This window comes from Mya arenaria, chromosome 6, assembly GCF_026914265.1.
Source record: "Mya arenaria isolate MELC-2E11 chromosome 6, ASM2691426v1".
NCBI lineage: Eukaryota > Metazoa > Mollusca > Bivalvia > Myida > Myidae > Mya > Mya arenaria.
The window spans coordinates 72848054-72869812 of NC_069127.1; the positions used below are offsets into that span (position 1 = coordinate 72848054).

At 37.5% G+C, this 21759-nt stretch overlaps 1 protein-coding gene across 6 annotated transcripts in view; it reads left to right on the forward strand.

Annotated features, from left to right (window-relative positions):
- LOC128237123 (uncharacterized) overlaps positions 1-21759 on the forward strand; it is a 100556-nt gene that overhangs the window by 60602 nt on the left and 18195 nt on the right. For 4 of the 6 annotated variants that reach the window (XM_052952357.1, XM_052952356.1, XM_052952355.1 and 1 more), the window contains exons 2-11: positions 830-957; positions 1471-1626; positions 2286-2382; positions 5244-7908; positions 9353-9500; positions 10462-10530; positions 12016-12417; positions 13086-13145; positions 20468-20577; positions 21264-21303. In XM_052952357.1, the coding sequence (XP_052808317.1) occupies positions 870-957; positions 1471-1626; positions 2286-2382; positions 5244-7908; positions 9353-9500; positions 10462-10530; positions 12016-12417; positions 13086-13145; positions 20468-20577; positions 21264-21303 (3835 nt within the window). In that variant the 5' untranslated portion in view covers positions 830-869. The remainder of the gene's footprint in view (positions 1-829; positions 958-1470; positions 1627-2285; positions 2383-5243; positions 7909-9352; positions 9501-10461; positions 10531-12015; positions 12418-13085; positions 13146-20467; positions 20578-21263; positions 21304-21759) is intronic. The other 2 variants (XM_052952358.1, XM_052952359.1) reach the window with 2 other exon arrangements.

The window sequence follows — 21759 nt, forward strand, 5'->3', positions numbered from 1 at the left end:
GCATCATCATACTCAGTTGATTCTGGTTGACTTTAATATGGGGGTTACGCCGTAACTTTAATGTTTAGTAAACATAAAAAAAAAAAATAACAACATTTAAGTTATGGAGGCCAGAACTAGTTAAATCTATTCAAGCTGAATACGTTTATATAGGGAATGTAAAATATATTCTTCAACTGTAATTCCACAATATTTAACACTACATAGTGTAAAAACACAAAAATTAAACATAAATTATTTTTAGCCAATACCATTCTCTTATTACACTAAAGTGTTTTATGAACACAAATTTAGATTGATCTGTCAACAAAGCAACGTCATTTTTTAACTATCTAGCAGGTGCCCGTTATCTTACCGCTCAATATACTTAGCGCTGGGATCAGTCGTTTTTTGGCTAGGGAAACAAGTGGGATATGGACGTTGAATTGCCAAAACAAATATCGCCAAAGACATTGAAGCGGCTGTTTATATGGACTAGCACCAGTCCAGGGGTATACTGGGGAAAAGCAGGAAAATGGGCCATGTTTTTACCTCCCAGGTGGTCAGGCAGTGAAGGGTGAATGCGGTGTTTTTTCTTCGCGCAAAAAATAGCTGGTGATGGGCCTTACCTAGGGTCCCTGGGGTGTGGGGGAATTTGGCAGTGATTTAACCAGCAGTTTGTCTGCGCAGGACAGGGATTTTACCCTGACTTGGCTGGACCGAAACTTACTATAAAAATATGTCAGAGAAGTTGAGAGAACACTTTCTCAACAAAATTGAAATCATCCAAATAAACTATTAATAAGTTCGATTTTAATCAATTTCAGATATCGATTTTAATCAATTTCAGATAAATTTGCTGTAAAACTGGCTGTAAACTGAGGTGAAAAATGAAGAACGCAGGGATATTATATCTGTTACTAGAGCTGACTTTGCTTCCTCCATTCTGCGAAAGTAAAAAATGTAACTTACTGCCAGGTAACTTTTGAGTTTTTATACCTATTATTTTATACCTATTAGTATATTATTATACATAATAAATGCATGTATTTTAATTGAATAATTATTTATAAATGATGGGACATTAATGTGAGGTTATTGCCGTAGAATAAACCCCCAGTAGACTTGAGCTTCAATTATATCTTGTTTCACTGACTGTTCCAAGGCGGTTACAAATCCCATCATTTAACAGTGCTGTATAGCAATTATGATAAAGGTATGGTTTGTTTGTGGTGTTTGTATTTGTGTATGCCATGTTAATATGTTTGTGTCTATAGTTCATTGTCTTTTGAATTCTTGCCCCTTAATTGAGAATCTGAATATTTTTGAAATTACTGACTAACTGGCTTGTTCCTGTGTTTTCATTGTATTATTGTACATATTACAACTGGTGTCAATCATTATTTGTTAAGATATTGCTTTAAGATATAATTATTATGTTTGTTATACTTCATTATTACATAAAACATTTTCTTTTTACAATTTTACAAGCCTGCATGTCACAAAGATATTGTTTGGAAAGATGGAACGATGTCTCCGAAAAAGCTGGTTTTAAGGAATGGTATCATGTCACCCCAAATCATTCTTTTATCTTGTGCGGGATCTACAAGAATGCTTCAGACTGTATTGATGATGTCAAACAAATAGGTATGCTCATTTAGTATTCGCAGCTGGAAAAACATTTGTTTTATTGAAACTAATGCTGATGAAATTTCATATGCTTAATGCACCAGTCAATTGAAACCACAGCCCCACCCAGGTCCGGGGGTATGCCGGGGATAGTCGGGGAAATGGGCTGTGTTTTTTACCTTTCAGGTGGCCCCGCAGTGCCGGGTGAATGCGGTGGTTTTGTCTTCGCTTTAAATATAGCGGGGAATGGGCCTTACTTAGGGTCCCTGGGGTGCGGGGGCATTTGGCGGGGATTTTACCATCCGTTCGTCCCCGCAGGTGGGGATTTTAGCTGGGTTGGCTCGACCGAAAGTCAAAGTCCCCGCTATTCCCCGGACCTGGGGGAGCCGTGGTTGACTGATGCATAAAATCAAATAAAAGATTTTTACAGTTTCCTATGATGATCACAACAGATGACAGATAACCAATGTCAGATAAAACTGCTGCATACTATGAATTGAACTTTCAAGATCTAACTCATTTTAAATCATCAAACCAGCATATTTGGGCCCAAAAAATGTGACATACTTAATTATTTAGATCATGAAATGGAAATGCAGGATGTTAGCAACTTAAGAGAATGTGGCTCATTTCTTGTTTTTGTAATAACATTATAAGTCTAAACGTTCACTTTGTAGATGATCAAGCCAGCAGTTGGACAGCAGATTTATTTTGTGTTTCCTCTTATCCAATGGTTATTCTTGGGTTGATGCAAGTTGTTACCCTGATGATGTGGTGAGTGTAAAATAATGTTTGTCTAAAATTAGTTTGAACATTTTGGAATTGATTAGTTCAGCAGGTAACTCCTTATTCTAATTCGTAGCCTGTGTAGCATGACAGGCATGTAAGTATCATTTTGTAAACTCAAACTTCAATTAGAAGTTGGGTCTGATCAGTAGATGACCCCTATTGGGGGTCATCGGGTCACAGGCCAAGGTCACAGTGACCTTGAAGGCAAACTTAACAATTCCTTGACCTATGGTGATCAAACTTGACATGAAGGTTGGCCCTGACCCCTAGTATATGACCCCTATTGATTTTTGGGGTCATCTGGCCAAATCTGGTTAAAGTGACCTTTAACGCAAAAAGTTAAACAAATTTCCCAGTGATATCTCAAGAATGCCAGGACCTATGATCATCAAACTTGACATGGAGGCTGCACCTGACCCCGATTAGTAGATGACCCCTATTGATTTTAGGAATCATTAGGTCAAGGTGAAGATCACAGTGACCATGAATGTGAAAATGTTCTTAGAGTAATAACTCGACAATGCCTGCGCCCCTGGCTGTCAAACATGAATTGGGGGTTGGTTCTGACCTGTAGATGACCCCTTTTAATTTAGGGGTCAAAGGTCAAGGTCACAGTGACCTTGAACTCAAAAAGCTTGTCTATGTGATAACTTGACAATGCCTGCACTGATGACCCTGAAACTTGACATTTAGGTTTTGGGTGACCAGTTGATAACTCCTATGGATTTTGAGTCATAGAGTCAAAGGTCATGGTCATAACTCATATTCATCCGGGGGGGGGGGCATAATGTTTGACAAACATCTCTTGTTAATCTAGAATTACAGCCCATAAAATTGTCCAAACCTCACCATATTCACTCTGTTAATTTCAATAGGCATCACCATGCATTCTAGATATCCCTTTACCAACCCTGTTTGGTTTGTGTTACAGACCTACCGTAGTAAAGGCATAACAACTATATTACAAGGGTAAATTCTATGTCGGATTTCAATGAGTGAATGGCTCCCATTTGTTCAAAAATTGGTGAGCTAATTTCAATTTCTGTGAGAATTTTAGATAGCAAAAGGACATTTTTTAGCCTGAAATGTTGAGAGGTTTTCTAACTGCTTCAGGTATTAATTTATGAACCCTTATTAAATGCAGATTGAGACAATATCAATGAAAACATTTGATATTAGGCACAGGCAGACCATAGTTGACAGCTATGCCATTATTCACTAAACAAGAAGAGAGGCCATAGGTGTCCAAAAAGCTGTAAACAATAAAAGCAAAAAGGCATAAAATACACAAAATGCAAGCGAGGGGGACAATATCTTGCATTTTATATTATCAATACGATCTAGAAGATTTATAAGCGAGGAATCGCAAAAAATCCTTGCTAGAATTATCCCTGTATTACAAATGCTGTACTTTTAAATTTTCCATGTTTTTCTCAAAATATGCTTGAAATATTGCGAGAGTTATTGATTCAAAGTATTATCCTAGATTATAGAAGGGTAATTTTTTTGTATGAAGTATCTGCATTGGCTATGGTACTCAAAATATTTCCACTAAATTTATTTAAACATTGATTGGTGCTCCAGACAGGTGATAATTATCCAATTGCTGAAATTTAGTTTTAAAAGCCTAAAACTTGGGGCTTTTTATGCTCATTTTGGGAAGAAGACCATAGACATTTTGGGAAATGCCGAAATCGGGAAATTTTACAGTTAAAAGAACAAGCTTTTCAGTCTCCTGCGAATGAGGAATTTATTAAATATTACAGTGTTCGAAATTAGCACAAGCCCGCAAGCCCTGCACTGGTAAAATGTCTTTCGGACTTGCTCAAATTCTGAATTTTATATAGCAGGGCTTGTTGAAAAAATTGATGCCAAGCAATAGTATAAGCATTCGGGCTTGTTAATCCAAAAGTCTAATTTCGATGACTGATATTACTTGGGGTGTTTATATCTATTGCAATAGATCATGACAGATAATATTTCATACTGATCTGATTTCAATTATCCCCAAATATTACATCACATGCTTTATTAGGAAAACTTTTTATATCCCCCGCCTTGAAAAGGCGAGGGGATATAGTAATGGTAGGCACGATTTTGTGCGTGTGTGCCTTTGGTGCGTGCGTGTGTACGTCCGTCCGTCCCACATTCATTTCTTTGCATCTCCTCTTACATTTATCATGCGATTTCTACCAAACTTTCACAGATTGATGATCATAAAGTGAAGCAGGGCATATTGTCGGGCTTTTAGGATTCGACCATTTTTGAAAGAGTTATAGCCCTTTGTTTATTTTACATTTCAAATTGGTTTCTTCCCAACTCCTCTTACGTTTTTCATGCGATTTCTACCAAACTATCACAGATTGATGATCATAAAGTGAAGCAGCGCATATTGTCGGGCTTTCCTGATTTGACCATTTTTGAAAGAGTTATTGCCCTTTGCTTATTTTACATTTAAAATTGGTTTCTTCGCAACTCCTTACATTTATGACTATATAGTGACACAGCGCAAATTGTCAGGCTTTTGCAATTTGACCTTTTTTAAAGAGTTATTGCCCTTTTTTAATTTTAGGCATTTCTTATGTTCCTGAGAAACTGCCCTTATCATTGATTGGCTTTCGTTACAAAAAATGTCCCCATGAGACGGGGGATATAGCTGTCTGTGACCGCTCTTGTTTACTTTAGATTGGGATTTTTCTTCTGTAGATAGGGACAATATCATATATTTAGCTTTCGGAATGGGTCCAATAGTTGGACCTGTCTGTACTATAGAAAAAGCCCTGAAACTTGACTTTGAATGAAGCAAAAAAAAAACAATTTGTCACGTACATAAATTTTATTTTTAGCTTAATAATATACAAAGGTAGGAAAGGAATACAAGAGAAAGAATCTGCCAAACATCAAAAGGATTCATGGATCAAGGAAACACCAACAAATGAAGACAAAAGTGACAGCTGTCCAAAGGCTGTTGAGGACTCAAACATCGATAGACACAGAAATAAATCAGTTGAGTCAATTTCCAAGTCGAACATTAACAATGGCAGCATAACAGGCAACATAACAATAATAAATGGAAACGCAATCTACTCTACAAAGAGGAGTCCACGCTTCTGCCGTTGCAGAAATGTAATAAATCATGAGAATATTGAAAGTGATGGTATTGGAGCCGATATGGATCACTCTCCAGCTATTGAAAGTAAGCAACCAGTTCAAGTTTCAGGAGAGGAAAATGGAGGATCTCATAAGTTGATATTTAAAGATAAACCACAAAGTGTTCGTTATGAAAACAGGAATGAAGATAGTGATTATTCTTCTTGTGACTCTTACTTTTCTTGTAATTACTTGAGTAAGAGTGTTCAACTGGTAGAACCTGAGGTGGATAAAAGTAGTTGTGATGAGGAAGAGGCTAAGGAGCATTTTAAGCAGAACTTATATAATGAACCTGAATGGTTATACAGACTAACCGATCAACATGCATTTGATAGTGTGTTTTTGCAAAAGGGAAGAGATAATCATCCTTCTAGCTTATATATGAGCTTGGAACATTTGAAAATAAGTAATGAAATAAGGCCAAATTCTTTGTCTCGTCCTCCAGACCTGAATGAAGAACCAACATTTATTAAGATTCCTGAACCAAATTGTTGTTCAGCTGATTGTACAGAGCCAAAGCAGGTTGTAACACAGTATAAATCTGACAGTAAGGATGATGACAGTTTGAGCACCTCATTATCCATTCGAATTGAAAATTATACTGACTACTCGGGTAAATGCAATTATAAAGACACGGAAAGTATCACTAGTGATGAGCTTTGCTGTGCTGATTCAGAGCAGAAGACTGATGATAGTGGAGTTCTGACGTATAGTGTTTCCGATGCTGAAGATCTTAATTTAACAAATAGAAGAAAATATAGCACTGATTTGCATTTATATGGAAGTGAGGTTGATGTGAGTAAAGATTGTGATCACCATCACATGGCGACTCAAACTTCATATCAGACTTCATCAGCATATTGCGGAAATGAGGATATTATAACCAATAACAGTATGCCAGAAAATGACTGCATAACTGACAAACCGGTTATTTCTTCAGAAATATGCTCAGTTGTTAAGGATTATGGTTCCATGACTGCACAGAGTTCAAGTGATGAGATTCTTAATGTTGTTGAACAGAGTGTAACAACTAACCGTGATTGCAACATTTTACAGCAACTTAAACCAAAAACATTGAGAACATTTAAATTTGAAGAATGTGTAAGGAAGAATCGGCAATTCAAACATCGAGGTAAAAAATGTAAATTGCCATTGGGTGTAAATGTGAACTGCAGAAAGACAGATGTGTCTGCAAGCCATAGTTCAAATTGTAGTCCTAGTTTTGAGGATGCAAGTGTTAGCTCCACAAATGGACTTCAAAATGTAACATGGAATAAAAGAATGTGCAGCAAATGTCATAGAAGACTTCAGTATGATGGTGCAATATGTGATCATTGTGAAAATTCTAGTCATTCTAAGAAAAAACACACAAGGCCAGTAACAATTGATGCAGTGAAATGTGAACTAAGTAGTGGTATTTATGATTCAGGACATGAGAGTTCAATTGAGGAGATAGTATCATGGAGTGGATGGAGAAGAACATTGAATGAGTTTTGCCAAAGGTGGAAGAACAGAGATTTAGAGATTGCTAAAGATGTTACAAGGAGATTGTACATTGACTACTTCAGTGATTTGTCTAATCCTGAAATATACGGACTTAGAACTTACTTTGATCGTCTCAACACAGGCATTCCCATGACTCAAGAGGAGCAAAGACAGTTTGAATGGTTAAGGTTTGTCTCCTTTTACCAGTATCAAGGCAATGGAAACGGGATTGCTTTAGCCAGAAATGGGTTTTGCCATAATCCAGAAGATGGCCCAAACTCCACACACTGCTTTGCCTGTGATGCCAGATATAATGAGTGGGAGATGTTTGATAACGTTGTTGAAATACATACACGTTTGTCCCCAAACTGTCCCCTTCTCCATGGCAACATTGGTGAGGGCACTCGTCGAAATATCTCCATTGTCTCTGACGATGTTCCACGACGGAGACCAGCCCAGCAGCAAACTGCAGTGACGGCTGAACCCACTGGAAGGAATGTGCAGGACTCACAACCTGCAAGGTCCACTTCATCATCATCAGCTGCTGCTGCAGCTACCTCTGGCGCTTCATCTGTATCCTCAGTTGCAGCTACCTCCACTACCTCATCTGCAGGCAGTTTTATTCACAGTCATCTCCCTTCTCAATCAAGAAACCCCATAGCTACCTCACTGACTCGTGTAAGTGGACTTGGTAACTTTGGTCGCCCAGTTCCCACCACCACCCAGCAAGTTACTGTCCCCTCTTCAGCCAAACCTGAGTCTCCGTTTAGTGCCCCGTCAACTTCAGCATCAGCAATAGCTTCCTCTGCATCGGCAGTTGGGGGAATAGCTGCAAGTGTAGCCGATACTCACATCAGCAGTGGATCCCAGCATAGTGTAAGTGTGGAATTACTGTTACTGTTACTTCTTTTTCTCCTTCTGTTTTTTTCAGGGTCAAAACATTTCACTCAAATGGTCTAGTAAAGATGACATAGTTGTATCAACTTTTCTGTACATTTTAGTAATTTCTAGAATGTTTCACAGTCTTGGTACATTAAATCATATGTATTAAGTCCCAGTATGTTTAATTGATATACACTTATTTTCTTGTATATCAAAACAACTTCTCTTATCCTTTTTAACATTCTTCCTACCTATATAAGATGATTATAAAATGCATTTATTGCAATTGCAAAATGAAACAAAACTGAAAGAATATTCAAATTTTAGCGTTAACAACGTCCTTATGAAATTTGCATATCATGTGACTCTGAATGCCAAAAGTGGCTTTATATACTACGGATTTCCATTTTTCAATAAAGAGGTTATTGGTTTGAAAACTTAAACTTATACACTGTTATTTGCATATAATATTTCAATTCAAAGCTTAATTATATTCTACTGAATAAAAGGAAGGTTATAAGACAGTTTATAGTGACACAATATATCAGCGCTTTTTCACTAAGCAACATATGTATGCTTAATATAAAATGTAAAAGAAATATCAAATCAATTTTATTTTACAAAATGGCCATATTGCAAGGCAAAGTGACAAAAAGGAATTCTTTTCAGAGATTCCGATGTTGAATCGATATGGTAGTGTTTATTCATATGTTTATTACTCATTTAGCTTAACAATTAATAATTAACTTCTCATAATTATCTTCTTAAATGCCCATATCAACTAATATTGGCCATGCATTCAGTGTTAAACAGTTTTTCACATATTATCAATTACCTTTCAACTGCCATTGCAATTTTTATTTTTACAACTTGCGAAAATTTTAATACCTAGCAATTGTTTGTTTATTTTTGAACACGCATTCGCCAAAAAGAGTGAATTTATGACATCGAGGGAGCCATAAGGTTTTGTGCATGATTTGTGTACTTGGGACCGAGAATATTGCTCCACTCTTCGATATAATTAGGTTTCGATGCAGCGTAGGTATATTTTATATGAAAATAGAAGGAAAAACATTCAGAAACAAGCTCCGACCTCGAGGGAACGCCTGTTCTCAAACGACCACTTGTTCGAACGACCGCAGATTTACTGTAGCTACATATATCTGCATCATTTGCATATAATGTGTCAGTGTTCAAATTAAGTGGCACTGGGACTTTAAATAAAAGGAAAAAAATGAATTATATATATCAAGTGTTCACAAATGCTCTGGTTGGGTTAGCATTTTGTCAATCCCGATTTCCAATTAATATTGTCAATTCCTCTGAAATGTCATGGTAAAACTTGATATATATATTTTTTTTCAAGTATGGTACAAGTACCAGTACAAACTCACATCAAATCAAACAACTATAATATAAAAGTGCTTTTGTTTAACAGGGCTTTACAAGTATGCAGCCAACCTCAGACCCGAATAACACGGACCGGATGTACCACTTGAACCCGACCACTCAGATACGTGGGATGGGGATGGTGGATGAACCGTACAATGAGATATCTGTACCACCACCTCAACAAGGCATTAGTGGTAAACCACAATCTTTTTTTTCTCCAGAGTCAAGGTTTATGTCCTCATTATTCAAAAGCATATCCACACCCACCTACTAACTGGGTGCTAGTAATTTTACCCAAACCATAGTGGTAAGTAACAGTCATCGAAGGTTTCGGAATGGGATATAAAAATCATTGTTTTGTCATTGTCCCTCTTCATATTGTTGGCCTTTGTGCATACTTTGTAATTATGTGTGTATCAGAATACAGATGAATGGGCTTTAAGTGATTTATAAACTGCTGGAGATATTACAATGAGCTAAAGCTAGTATTGATGCCCTTTAGATACACTTGAAACCCTTTCTTGGTACCCAATTATCTCAAAATCTCATAGTCATACTTAATGAAAAGATTGAAGTTGTTCATTTGCATGCATGAATTTTGATCATTCTCACAGTGCATTTCAGTAATGATTATCGGAACAAATTGATATGATCATAAGATGTGTGTCTTGTATTTTCTGCTGAATGGGCAGTGTTTGCTTTTTGCTACCTGATTGTGAAAGATTATTTATGATATTTTCAAATTATTTCCAGGAGTGGTTTTACGTTATTTTGAGTGATTTTTCGAAAAACAATCTGTGAAACTAATAGCTCTCTTTTTTGCCCTGAATGTTTTTCTGATTCTCAATTTGCACTAAAGGGAAAACTAAAGGCGGGCAGATAAGAAATGCTTATAGGAGTGTCACATTTCATCGAATCATGTAATGCTGACATGAATAAATGTTATTTATTACCTAAAATGTCATCGTTTCACTGTGTGTTTTCATGATGTACGAATGCAGACAGGCATGTTTGCAAACTGTCCTACAATATTTACACCAAATTTATAGTATACATTATACAAGTACAAGTGTATGTAAAAACATAATCTTTGCATTAAACTATTTAAGTTAATGCTTTAAACTTTTAATAAGCTGTACAATCTGATGTTTTCAGTATCTGGAGTCAACCGTCCATCATCTATACTTGGTAATGAACCAGTCGGGGCAGGTGCTTTTTTTGCAGGTGAGAGGCTTAAACCTGCTCCCATATTTGAATACACCTGAAAGCATAAATCCTTTGTCATTGCTCTACAAGTACAGGCAAATCTATTTATGATATATATATATATATATTGACCAAACATGTTCAAAGTCTCATAATACTAAAGGCATGTTATCACCTTATAAACTACATTTATATTTTATAGTATGACATGCTAAATTTTCTCCAAATGATGAAATATGGTCATATATTTGATAGGTTTTAATTTAAGTGATTTTTATTATGTACAGTTAACCATGCATGGAGAGGCTTTTAAGGCTGTTTGAGGATTTGAAAATGTGTTTGGTAAATGCTAAGCCAAGGGAATTTTCCTGTAGGTTTAAATCAATATAATTTTGTGGTTTTGAATTCTAAAGCTTTTGTTATCTCAAAAGGATTTTTATACTGAAATAAAAGGTTGATATAAAGTGATTTGCAAATAACACTATCCCCTTCTCCTTCGAAAGCGTCATTTAGATATTAAGAAAGGAATTCATATAATTGAAATAATGCCCTTGTATGGCAGGAAGCACTACAAATTTTGATTTGTTTTTCAAAGAAGAAAGATAGTCATGATGTGTTTCTATTTTTGAATAAAACCCCCCAACTATTTCCTGTAATACAGGGAAATATTTCCTGTAATACAGGGAAAAGAAAACCTAAATTTGACACAAGGTCATGAAAGTAATTTACATTCAAGTCAAGTGAAAAATATGCCTAAATTTTATTAGTCCATAAAAACATTTTGTCTGAAATCCAAACTCCACCTGTTGTGGGAAGACTCCAGAAGAAGTAGAAAGTGGGAAAATGAAGCTAAAATTTTACACACATTTTTTTCAATAAGAAAATAACATTTTATTTTTTTCATGAGAATCTAAACAAAAAGTTCTCTGGCCTCAAACATACAGAATAGTTTGCCTATTCCATGTGTTGAGTGAATTAATACCACATGAAATGACAAACATCCTGATCTCTGTTCGTTTCCATTTAAGGCATTATAACTTATAACAATGAAACAGGAATGAAAAACCTTTAAGTACCGGTACCTTGTTTCTGAAAATAGAACAAATTACTTTGCTGAAATGGTATTCAGTCATGGATAGTGTATACCCTCCATTTACCTACCAATAATATAATGTACCTCCTATACTTAACTAAATAGCAGCATAAAATACTTGTATACATTGGATGCCTGCATGGCCATCATAACATGACAACATTTTTGATGATTGTGAAACTCAAGTCAGTATTTGCAGCTATCTCCCTTTTGTGTGATTATATGGACCGAAATGCTTTGCTTTAAGTAGATATTAATTTACAAAACATATAGATAAACAGTTTAAATCATTGAGTCTAAAATCTGAGTCAAAACCTTTCATAAACATTGGCCTGGAACCAACATATGAATGTTATTATCATTTTGTCATAGGGTGCATCTATATATTTTTTTTACTGTTGTAATTACAGGTCAGCCCCAGAGCATGCCAGTCAGTGGACACACCCAGGTCAGCGAACTGCGTAGCTCTTCTGTCCCACTTGTCCAAGGATTATCAGGCTCCCCAGGGCTCACCCCTCACCAGGAGGCCAGACCACCCCCACCTTCCACACAACAGGCACTGTCATACCAGCAGAGAGGCCAGGGACTAGGAGGAGGTTCTGGTCCAGGGGATGCCCCACCTGACCGGGCTCGTGGTACAGGCTTACCTGGTCTTGACCCAGATCTAACCGCCGGTATACACATTGTTAGCCCACGCCACCCAGACTATAACACCCTCACGGCTAGAATCAACTCTTTCAGTGGATGGCCTTCTCACCTTGATCAGAACCCCCGGATGATGGGAGAGGCCGGATTCTTCTATGTTGGTACGGGTGAGACAATATATTGTCTGTTTATAATCACTGATCTAACCTGTGAAATGAGTTTGGCACTAGCGGAAGTGATATGATTTGCATAAGACACTTTATGAATTAAAAACAGTTCAAAACCTCTTCCAATTCAAAACCTCTTCCAATATTAAATATTTCTATATTAACAATACTTTAAACAATCTGTTTTGGGCCTGAGTGCTATATTTATCACTAAGAATATTACTGAAAATTAAGATTTTATTATTTTAACCTTGTAATGTAATTTAATTTTTACATATACATTAAAGCTGCACTCTCACAGATTTACCGTGTTTACACCTTTTTATTTTTTGTCTGAGAGAACAAATTTTTGTGTAGATATCTGTTAACCAATGATATTAGATTGCTGCCAAAAAATCAGATCGTAGATTTGCATATAAATATTTTCATTTCCATTCGAAAATTAATGTTTTATGGAATATGCATAAAATATAAATTTTTGAACTTAAATATAAAAACCTGCAATCTATTTTTTTGTCAGCAGTCTTATATAACTGGTTTCCAAGGATTTTTGCAAAATTGGCTCGTTCCTAGATAAAAAAAAACACAAAAAAAACGTCAAAATGTTCTATCTTTGAGAGTGCAGCTTTAAGTCTATATGTTAAATTACTGATATTTACCTTTTCAAGGAGTGGCTGACTTCTGTCGATGTTATGCCTGTGGCGGTGGATTACGCAATTGGCAACCAGGTATTTGCATCATGTTTGTGGCTTGTCTTTCCAAGAATTGATCTAATTTGCGTTGTTTCCAGACAGCTAATGCTTCAACATTACTAGGGTATTTCCATCTTGTTCTTTTTAGAAACTGTGACATTTTGGTTTCCCAACGGTGATGCATGGATTATATCTGATTTTGCTACTTGGTATTTTTATTTACATTCCAACAGTGAGGCATTGCGTTCAAATTACACTCTTTAACAAAATAATAGCTATTTTTATGCCCCCGAAGGTGGGCATATTAAAATCGCACCGTCCGGCCGGCCGGCCGGCCGGCCGGCTCTGTAACTTTCCCTTGTATGGACAGATTTTAAAATAACTTGCCACATGTGTTCCACATACCAAGACGATGTGTGGCGTGCAAAACTCGTGTCCCTACCTCAAAGGTCAAGGTCACACTTAGTGTTTATTCACAATGGAGTGCTGCATATAAGGACATAGAGTATAGGTTGTCGTGTCCGGGCTCTGTAACTTTCCCTTGTATGGACAGATTTTAAAATAACTTGCCACATGTGTTCCACATACCAAGACGACGTGTCGCATGCAAAACCCGTGTCCCTACCTCAAAGGTCAAGGTCACACTTAGTGTTTATTCACAATGGAGTGCTGCATATAAGGACATAGAGTATAGGTTGTCGTGTCCGGGCTGTAACTTTCTCTTGTATGGACAGATTTTAAAATAACTTGCCACATGTGTACCACATACCAAGACGACGTGTCGCGTGCAAGACCCGTGTCCCTACCTCAAAGGTCAAGGTCACACTTAGTGTTTATTCACAATGAAGTGCTGCATATAAGGACATAGAGTATAGGTTGTCGTGTCCGGGCTGTAACTTTCTCTTGTATGGACAGATTTTAAAATCACTTGCCACATGTGTTTCACATACCAAGAGGACGTGTCACATGAAAGACCTGTGTCCCTACCTCAAAGGTCAAAGTCACACTTAGTGTTTATTCACAATGGAGTGCTGCATATAAGGACATAGAGTATAGGTTGTCGTGTCCGGGCTGTAACTTTCCCTTGTATGGACAGATTTTAAAAGAACTTGCCAAATGTGTTCCACATACCAAGACGATGTGTTGCGTGCAAGACCCGTGTCCCTACCTTAAAGGTCAAGGTCACACTTAGTGTTTATTCACAATGGAGTGCTGCATATAAGGACATAGAGTATAGGTTGTCGTGTCCGGGCTGTAAATTTCTCTTGTATGGACAGATTTTAAAATAACTTGCCACATGTGTTCCACATACCAAGACGACGTGTCACGTGCAAGACCCGTGTCCCTACCTCAAAGGTCAAGGTCACACTTAGTGTTTATTTACAATGGAGTGCTGCATATAAGGACATAGAGTATAGGTTGTCGTGTCCGGGCTGTAACTTTCCCTTGTATGGACAGATTTTAAAATAACTTGCCACATGTGTTCCACATACCAAGACGATGTGTGGCGTGCAAAACTCGTGTCCCTACCTCAAAGGTCAAGGTCACACTTAGTGTTTATTCACAATGGAGTGCTGCATATAAGGACATAGAGTATAGGTTGTCGTGTCCGGGCTGTAACTTTCCCTTGTATGGACAGATTTTAAAATAACTTGCCACATGTGTTCCACATACCAAGACGACGTGTCGCATGCAAAACCCGTGTCCCTACCTCAAAGGTCAAGGTCACACTTAGTGTTTATTCACAATGGAGTGCTGCATATAAGGACATAGAGTATAGGTTGTCGTGTCCGGGCTGTAACTTTCTCTTGTATGGACAGATTTTAAAATAACTTGCCACATGTGTTCCACATACCAAGACGACGTGTCGCGTGCAAGACCCGTGTCCCTACCTCAAAGGTCAAGGTCACACTTAGTGTTTATTCACAATGAAGTGCTGCATATAAGGACATAGAGTATAGGTTGTCGTGTCCGGGCTGTAACTTTCTCTTGTATGGACAGATTTTAAAATCACTTGCCACATGTGTTTCACATACCAAGAGGACGTGTCACATGAAAGACCTGTGTCCCTACCTCAAAGGTCAAAGTCACACTTAGTGTTTATTCACAATGGAGTGCTGCATATAAGGACATAGATTATAGGTTGTCGTGTCCGGGCTGTAACTTTCCCTTGTATGGACAGATTTTAAAATAACTTGCCACATGTGTTCCACATACCAAGACGATGTGTGGCGTGCAAAACTCGTGTCCCTACCTCAAAGGTCAAGGTCACACTTAGTGTTTATTCACAATGGAGTGCTGCATATAAGGACATAGAGTATAGGTTGTCGTGTCCGGGCTGTAACTTTCCCTTGTATGGACAGATTTTAAAATAACTTGCCACATGTGTTCCACATACCAAGACGACGTGTCGCATGCAAAACCCGTGTCCCTACCTCAAAGGTCAAGGTCACACTTAGTGTTTATTCACAATGGAGTGCTGCATATAAGGACATAGAGTATAGGTTGTCGTGTCCGGGCTGTAACTTTCTCTTGTATGGACAGATTTTAAAATAACTTGCCACATGTGTACCACATACCAAGACGACGTGTCGCGTGCAAGACCCGTGTCCCTACCTCAAAGGTCAAGGTCACACTTAGTGTTTATTCACAATGAAGTGCTGCATATAAGGACATAGAGTATAGGTTGTCGTGTCCGGGCTGTAACTTTCTCTTGTATGGACAGATTTTAAAATCACTTGCCACATGTGTTTCACATACCAAGAGGACGTGTCACATGAAAGACCTGTGTCCCTACCTCAAAGGTCAAAGTCACACTTAGTGTTTATTCACAATGGAGTGCTGCATATAAGGACATAGATTATAGGTTGTCGTGTCCGGGCTGTAACTTTCCCTTGTATGGACAGATTTTAAAATAACTTGCCAAATGTGTTCCACATACCAAGACGATGTGTTGCGTGCAAGACCCGTGTCCCTACCTCAAAGGTCAAGGTCACACTTAGTGTTTATTCACAATGGAGTGCTGCATATAAGGACATAGAGTATAGGTTGTCGTGTCCGGGCTGTAAATTTCTCTTGTATGGACAGATTTTAAAATAACTTGCCACATGTGTTCCACATACCAAGACGACGTGTCACGTGCAAGACCCGTGTCCCTACCTCAAAGGTCAAGGTCACACTTAGTGTTTATTTACAATGGAGTGCTGCATATAAGGACATAGAGTATAGGTTGTCGTGTCCGGGCTGTAACTTTCCCTTGTATGGACAGATTTTAAAATAACTTGCCACATGTGTTCCACATACCAAGACGATGTGTGGCGTGCAAAACTCGTGTCCCTACCTCAAAGGTCAAGGTCACACTTAGTGTTTATTCACAATGGAGTGCTGCATATAAGGACATAGAGTATAGGTTGTCGTGTCCGGGCTGTAACTTTCCCTTGTATGGACAGATTTTAAAATAACTTGCCACATGTGTTCCACATACCAAGACGACGTGTCGCATGCAAAACCCGTGTCCCTACCTCAAAGGTCAAGGTCACACTTAGTGTTTATTCACAATGGAGTGCTGCATATAAGGACATAGAGTATAGGTTGTCGTGTCCGGGCTGTAACTTTCTCTTGTATGGACAGATTTTAAAATAACTTGCCACATGTGTTCCACATACCAAGACGACGTGTCGCGTGCAAGACCCGTGTCCCTACCTCAAAGGTCAAGGTCACACTTAGTGTTTATTCACAATGAAGTGCTGCATATAAGGACATAGAGTATAGGTTGTCGTGTCCGGGCTGTAACTTTCTCTTGTATGGACAGATTTTAAAATCACTTGCCACATGTGTTTCACATACCAAGAGGACGTGTCACATGAAAGACCTGTGTCCCTACCTCAAAGGTCAAAGTCACACTTAGTGTTTATTCACAATGGAGTGCTGCATATAAGGACATAGATTATAGGTTGTCGTGTCCGGGCTGTAACTTTCCCTTGTATGGACAGATTTTAAAATAACTTGCCAAATGTGTTCCACATACCAAGACGATGTGTTGCGTGCAAGACCCGTGTCCCTACCTCAAAGGTCAAGGTCACACTTAGTGTTTATTCACAATGGAGTGCTGCATATAAGGACATAGAGTATAGGTTGTCGTGTCCGGGCTGTAAATTTCTCTTGTATGGACAGATTTTAAAATAACTTGCCACATGTGTTCCACATACCAAGACGACGTGTCACGTGCAAGACCCGTGTCCCTACCTCAAAGGTCAAGGTCACACTTAGTGTTTATTTACAATGGAGTGCTGCATATAAGGACATAGAGTATAGGTTGTCGTGTCCGGGCTGTAACTTTCCCTTGTATGGACAGATTTTAAAATAACTTGCCAAATGTGTTCCACATACCATGACGACGTGTCGCGAGCAAAACCCGTGTCCCTACCTCAAAGGTCAAGGTCACACTTAGTGTTTATTCACAATGGAGTGCTGCATATAAGGACATAGAGTATAGGTTGTCGTGTCCGGGCTGTAACTTTCTCTTGTATGGACAGATTTTAAAATAACTTGCCACATGTGTTCCACATACCAAGACGACGTGTCGCGTGCAAGACCCGTGTCCCTACCTCAAAGGTCAAAGTCACACTTAGTGTTTATTTACAATGGAGTGCTGCATATAAGGACATAGAGTATAGGTTGTCGTGTCCGGGCTGTAACTTTTTCTTGTATGGACAGATTTTAAAATAACTTGCTACATGTGTTCCACATACCAAGATGACGTGTCGCGTGCAAGACCCGTGTCCCTGCCTCAAAGGTCAAGGTCACACATAGTGTTTATTCACAATGGAGTGCTGCATATAAGGACATAGAGTATAGGTTGTCGTGTCAGGGCTGTTACTTTCCCTTGTATGGACAGATTTTAAAATCACTTGCTACATGTGTTCCACATACGAAGACGACGTGTCGTGTGCAAGACCCATGTCCCTTCCTCTAAGGTGAAAGATACACTAAGTGTTTATTCACAAGGAAATTCTGAATATAAGGACATAACAGTGTAGGTTGTCAAGTATGGGTGGTATTTTTTTATGTTCAGAGGCAATTTAAAATAACTTGCCATATGTATTTGACACGTAAAGGCAAGATCAACTTTTCATGTACTGACCTTGTCGTAGGTCAATGTCACATTCGGGGGCATTCGTCACATACTGTGACAGCTCTTGTTTTTGTGATTAATTACACCAAGCATGGAAGGGTCATTCATTTTTCGTTTGCACTTACATTCCCAAATTCCTTGTGCATTATTCACTCTGTCAGTCTAGATTTGCCTGGCAACTAATTTAATGTTTGCCATTTGAGAGGCAGGCAAGGGTAGTTTGTACCTGTTAACTTCACAACACTAAAACTATTTTGTCACAAGTATAACGAAGGTAAGTTGTTTGATTTGAAAAAAATAAGATGGTATACATGTAGTTGTCATGGCCATGATGTTTACGGTTTACCACAATCATCGTTAATAAATTAATGATTGACAATAAATCAAAGTCAACTAAAAGCTCTTATACTTTACATGATAGTACTTCATAATATGTTACTATAAGGTACATGTAGGAAGATACATTAAATATATTCGGCTTTAATATTTTGTCAAGTATTGACCCTTGAAGTTATTGATCCAACTGAAAGAAATGCACATTAGCTTGTGTAGACTCTTTTTATATCCCCGACAAACAAAGTTTGAAGGGGGTATATTGGAGTCACCATGTGGTCGGTCGGTCGGTCGGTCGGTCGGTCGGTCAGTCACAATGAGAGGAAGTGCAGTGTTCAAGAACCATAACTCTACTTTAGTTAATTACTGAGTTATTGCCCTTTATTTGTTTTTTTTTGCTGACAAATATTTTTCCAGACAGTAACTTGCAAACTACTACATGGAATTTATTAAAACTTAATACAATGGTAAAGCACAATGAGAGGAAATGCAGTGCACAAGAACCATAACTCAGAGTTACTGCCCTTTGTTACTTTTTTCTTGTCCAGAGCATAACTTGAAAACTATTGGATGGAATTTAATCAAACTTCATACAGTGATAGATCATAATGAGAGGGAGTGCAGTGTACAGGAACTACAATTATATTTCAGCTAATTACAGAGTAACTACCCTTTGTTACTTTTTCTTGTCCGAAGCATAACTTTAAAACTATTGGATGGAATTTAATAAAACTTCATACAGTGATAGATCATAATAAGAGGAAGTGTAGTGTACAGGAACCACAATTCTATTTATTAAAAGTTATTGCCCTTAGTTACTTTTTTCTTGTCCGTAGCATAACTTGAAAAATACCGGATAGATCATAATAAGAGGAAGTGCAGTGTACAGGAACCGCAATTCTATTTATTAAAAGTTATTGGCCTTTGTTTCTTTTTTCTTGTCCGTAGCATAACTTGAAAAATACCGGATAGAATGTAATAAAACTTTATACAATGGTACAGCACAATGAGAAAGAGTTCAGTGTACATGAATCATTACACTATTTTAGCAAATTACAGAGTTATTGCCTTTTTCTGTGTTTTTTTTTCAAACTTTTGTCCAGACAGTAACTTGAAAACTACTAGATGGAATTTCATAAAACCTCATACAATGATAAATCATAATGAGAGGCGGTGTTCGGGGGTATTAATCACCTTTGGTGATAGCTTTAGTTATAGAATAGGAAGTTGAAGTTCTATTCATTGGGTTTTATGTGAGACTGATTAAAACCAGACAGTAACAAGAAGTTGCTTATAACATTCATGCCTTACATGTACACAAATTATGTCTAAGAGACAGACAGAGAAGTTTCATAGGAAGTGTCAGTACAGCAAAAAAGATCTAATTTTTTCGAACATGCATTGAAATTAAGTCTTTACTTTGCATAAACCTGAAATTTTGTTTGTTAAGCAAACATTTAGTGAGTTTATGATATTTACATTTTGTGCATTCAGTTGTACTAGATCTATCATACACTGTGTAAAATGTTATCAATCGAGCAAATTATGCTGGCCTTGTTCGTTGGCCATGGATTGTCATTAAGTAATGGTTGAAGGCTTATACAGCCTTTCATTGATCACCTCCAAACTAATGATTTTGTCGATGAATATCAGTGTAAAGTTACCTTATTAAATGTTATTTGGCAATATTAATAAAAACAAGGTCAATATCCTTAAAATACCTGAAGGGCTAATATTGCAATACATTTTTATATATCCATCATAAATCCACACACAATACATATCGCAAATACGGTAGTCCTTCCGGATCAAAACGCAGAACTAATAACCCTTTTGTATTTAATTGCAGAATCTCACGAAATGTAGCATTTTAAATGGTTTAAAATTGCAGGGGATGACCCAGTTTTGGAGCATGCTCGATGGTTTCCACAGTGTGAATACATCATCAAGCTGAAGGGTCAAGCGTTCGTCACTGAGATTCAGAGACATGTCTCAAATTTGGTACTTTTTTAGGTTTGATTTCAAAAGAAAAAAGTTGAGGCATTGTTCTAGTCTTGTTTATGTCTGAGGCAGCATCAGACTCAAGTGCAAAAAGTTCTCGGTGGACACAATAGATCCTTGGCCATTTTCCATAGAAAACAGTGGTGTTTTGGTGAAAAATGGACGAGGACTTCCGAATGCCGAACACAGGTATAATGACAGGACCACCCAATACTTGCATCTATAACTGAATAAAATAAGATACTGAACAGTTTTTATAGTATTCCTTGTCTATAATCATAAAAAGTGCTCATAGATTTTTGAAATATTTTTCTGTAAGCTGTGGGGCTACTGAAGTCTGGATTGGGCTACATAAATCTCAAAGTATGTAGCCCCATTGGCTAACAGGGTAAAAAGGCTAATTTCGCAAGCTGATTTCAGTATTTCTCATGATGCACAAATTATTGACCAGCAAAAATAACCACTCCCTCAGTATTTGAAGTAACATATTTCTAACAGGCCTTTATGACTTGTGGGGGCCAACGTCCCTTTATGCTGCGAGGCTAATTAACGACACGCTTTTATCGCACTGACATGCCTAAATGCCCACAGCGACAAGACTTATCAAAATAGTTATCAGTATTTGCCCTGTCGATATGAATTCAGTTAGATTTGTTATTTGAACATTTTATTATAATGTATTTCAGTCGGCTTCCAACAGTACTCCAGCTGAAACTCCCAGGCTGTGTAAGTTGACCTGATGTCAGGTTCCCATACCATTTATTCTCACACCCTTTGCAGTGGAAAGAAGTGTTCTATGAATTATAGATAATAAAGCTCAAAGTAAAGCTGATTATAATGATAAGGAAGTAATTCTATTATGATATGAGATAATGATGAATATTAAGTTTCCCATAAATTGTTGATAATTCTGCACTCTCATATTACCTTCAATGAATAATTGGTAATTTCTGAAAATTCAAAGCTCAATCATTTGTACATAATCAAGCTTTTAAAATTCAATACAAAGTTTTTTAATTTGCATTGTAACTTGGCACAAAAAAGCAACAAAAATGCACAGCAAAGGTTCTACAAATGCACAATAAAGGCACTACAAATGCACAACATAGGCACTACAAATGCACAACAAAGGCACTACAAATGCACAACATAGGCACTACAAATGCACAACAAAGGCACTAC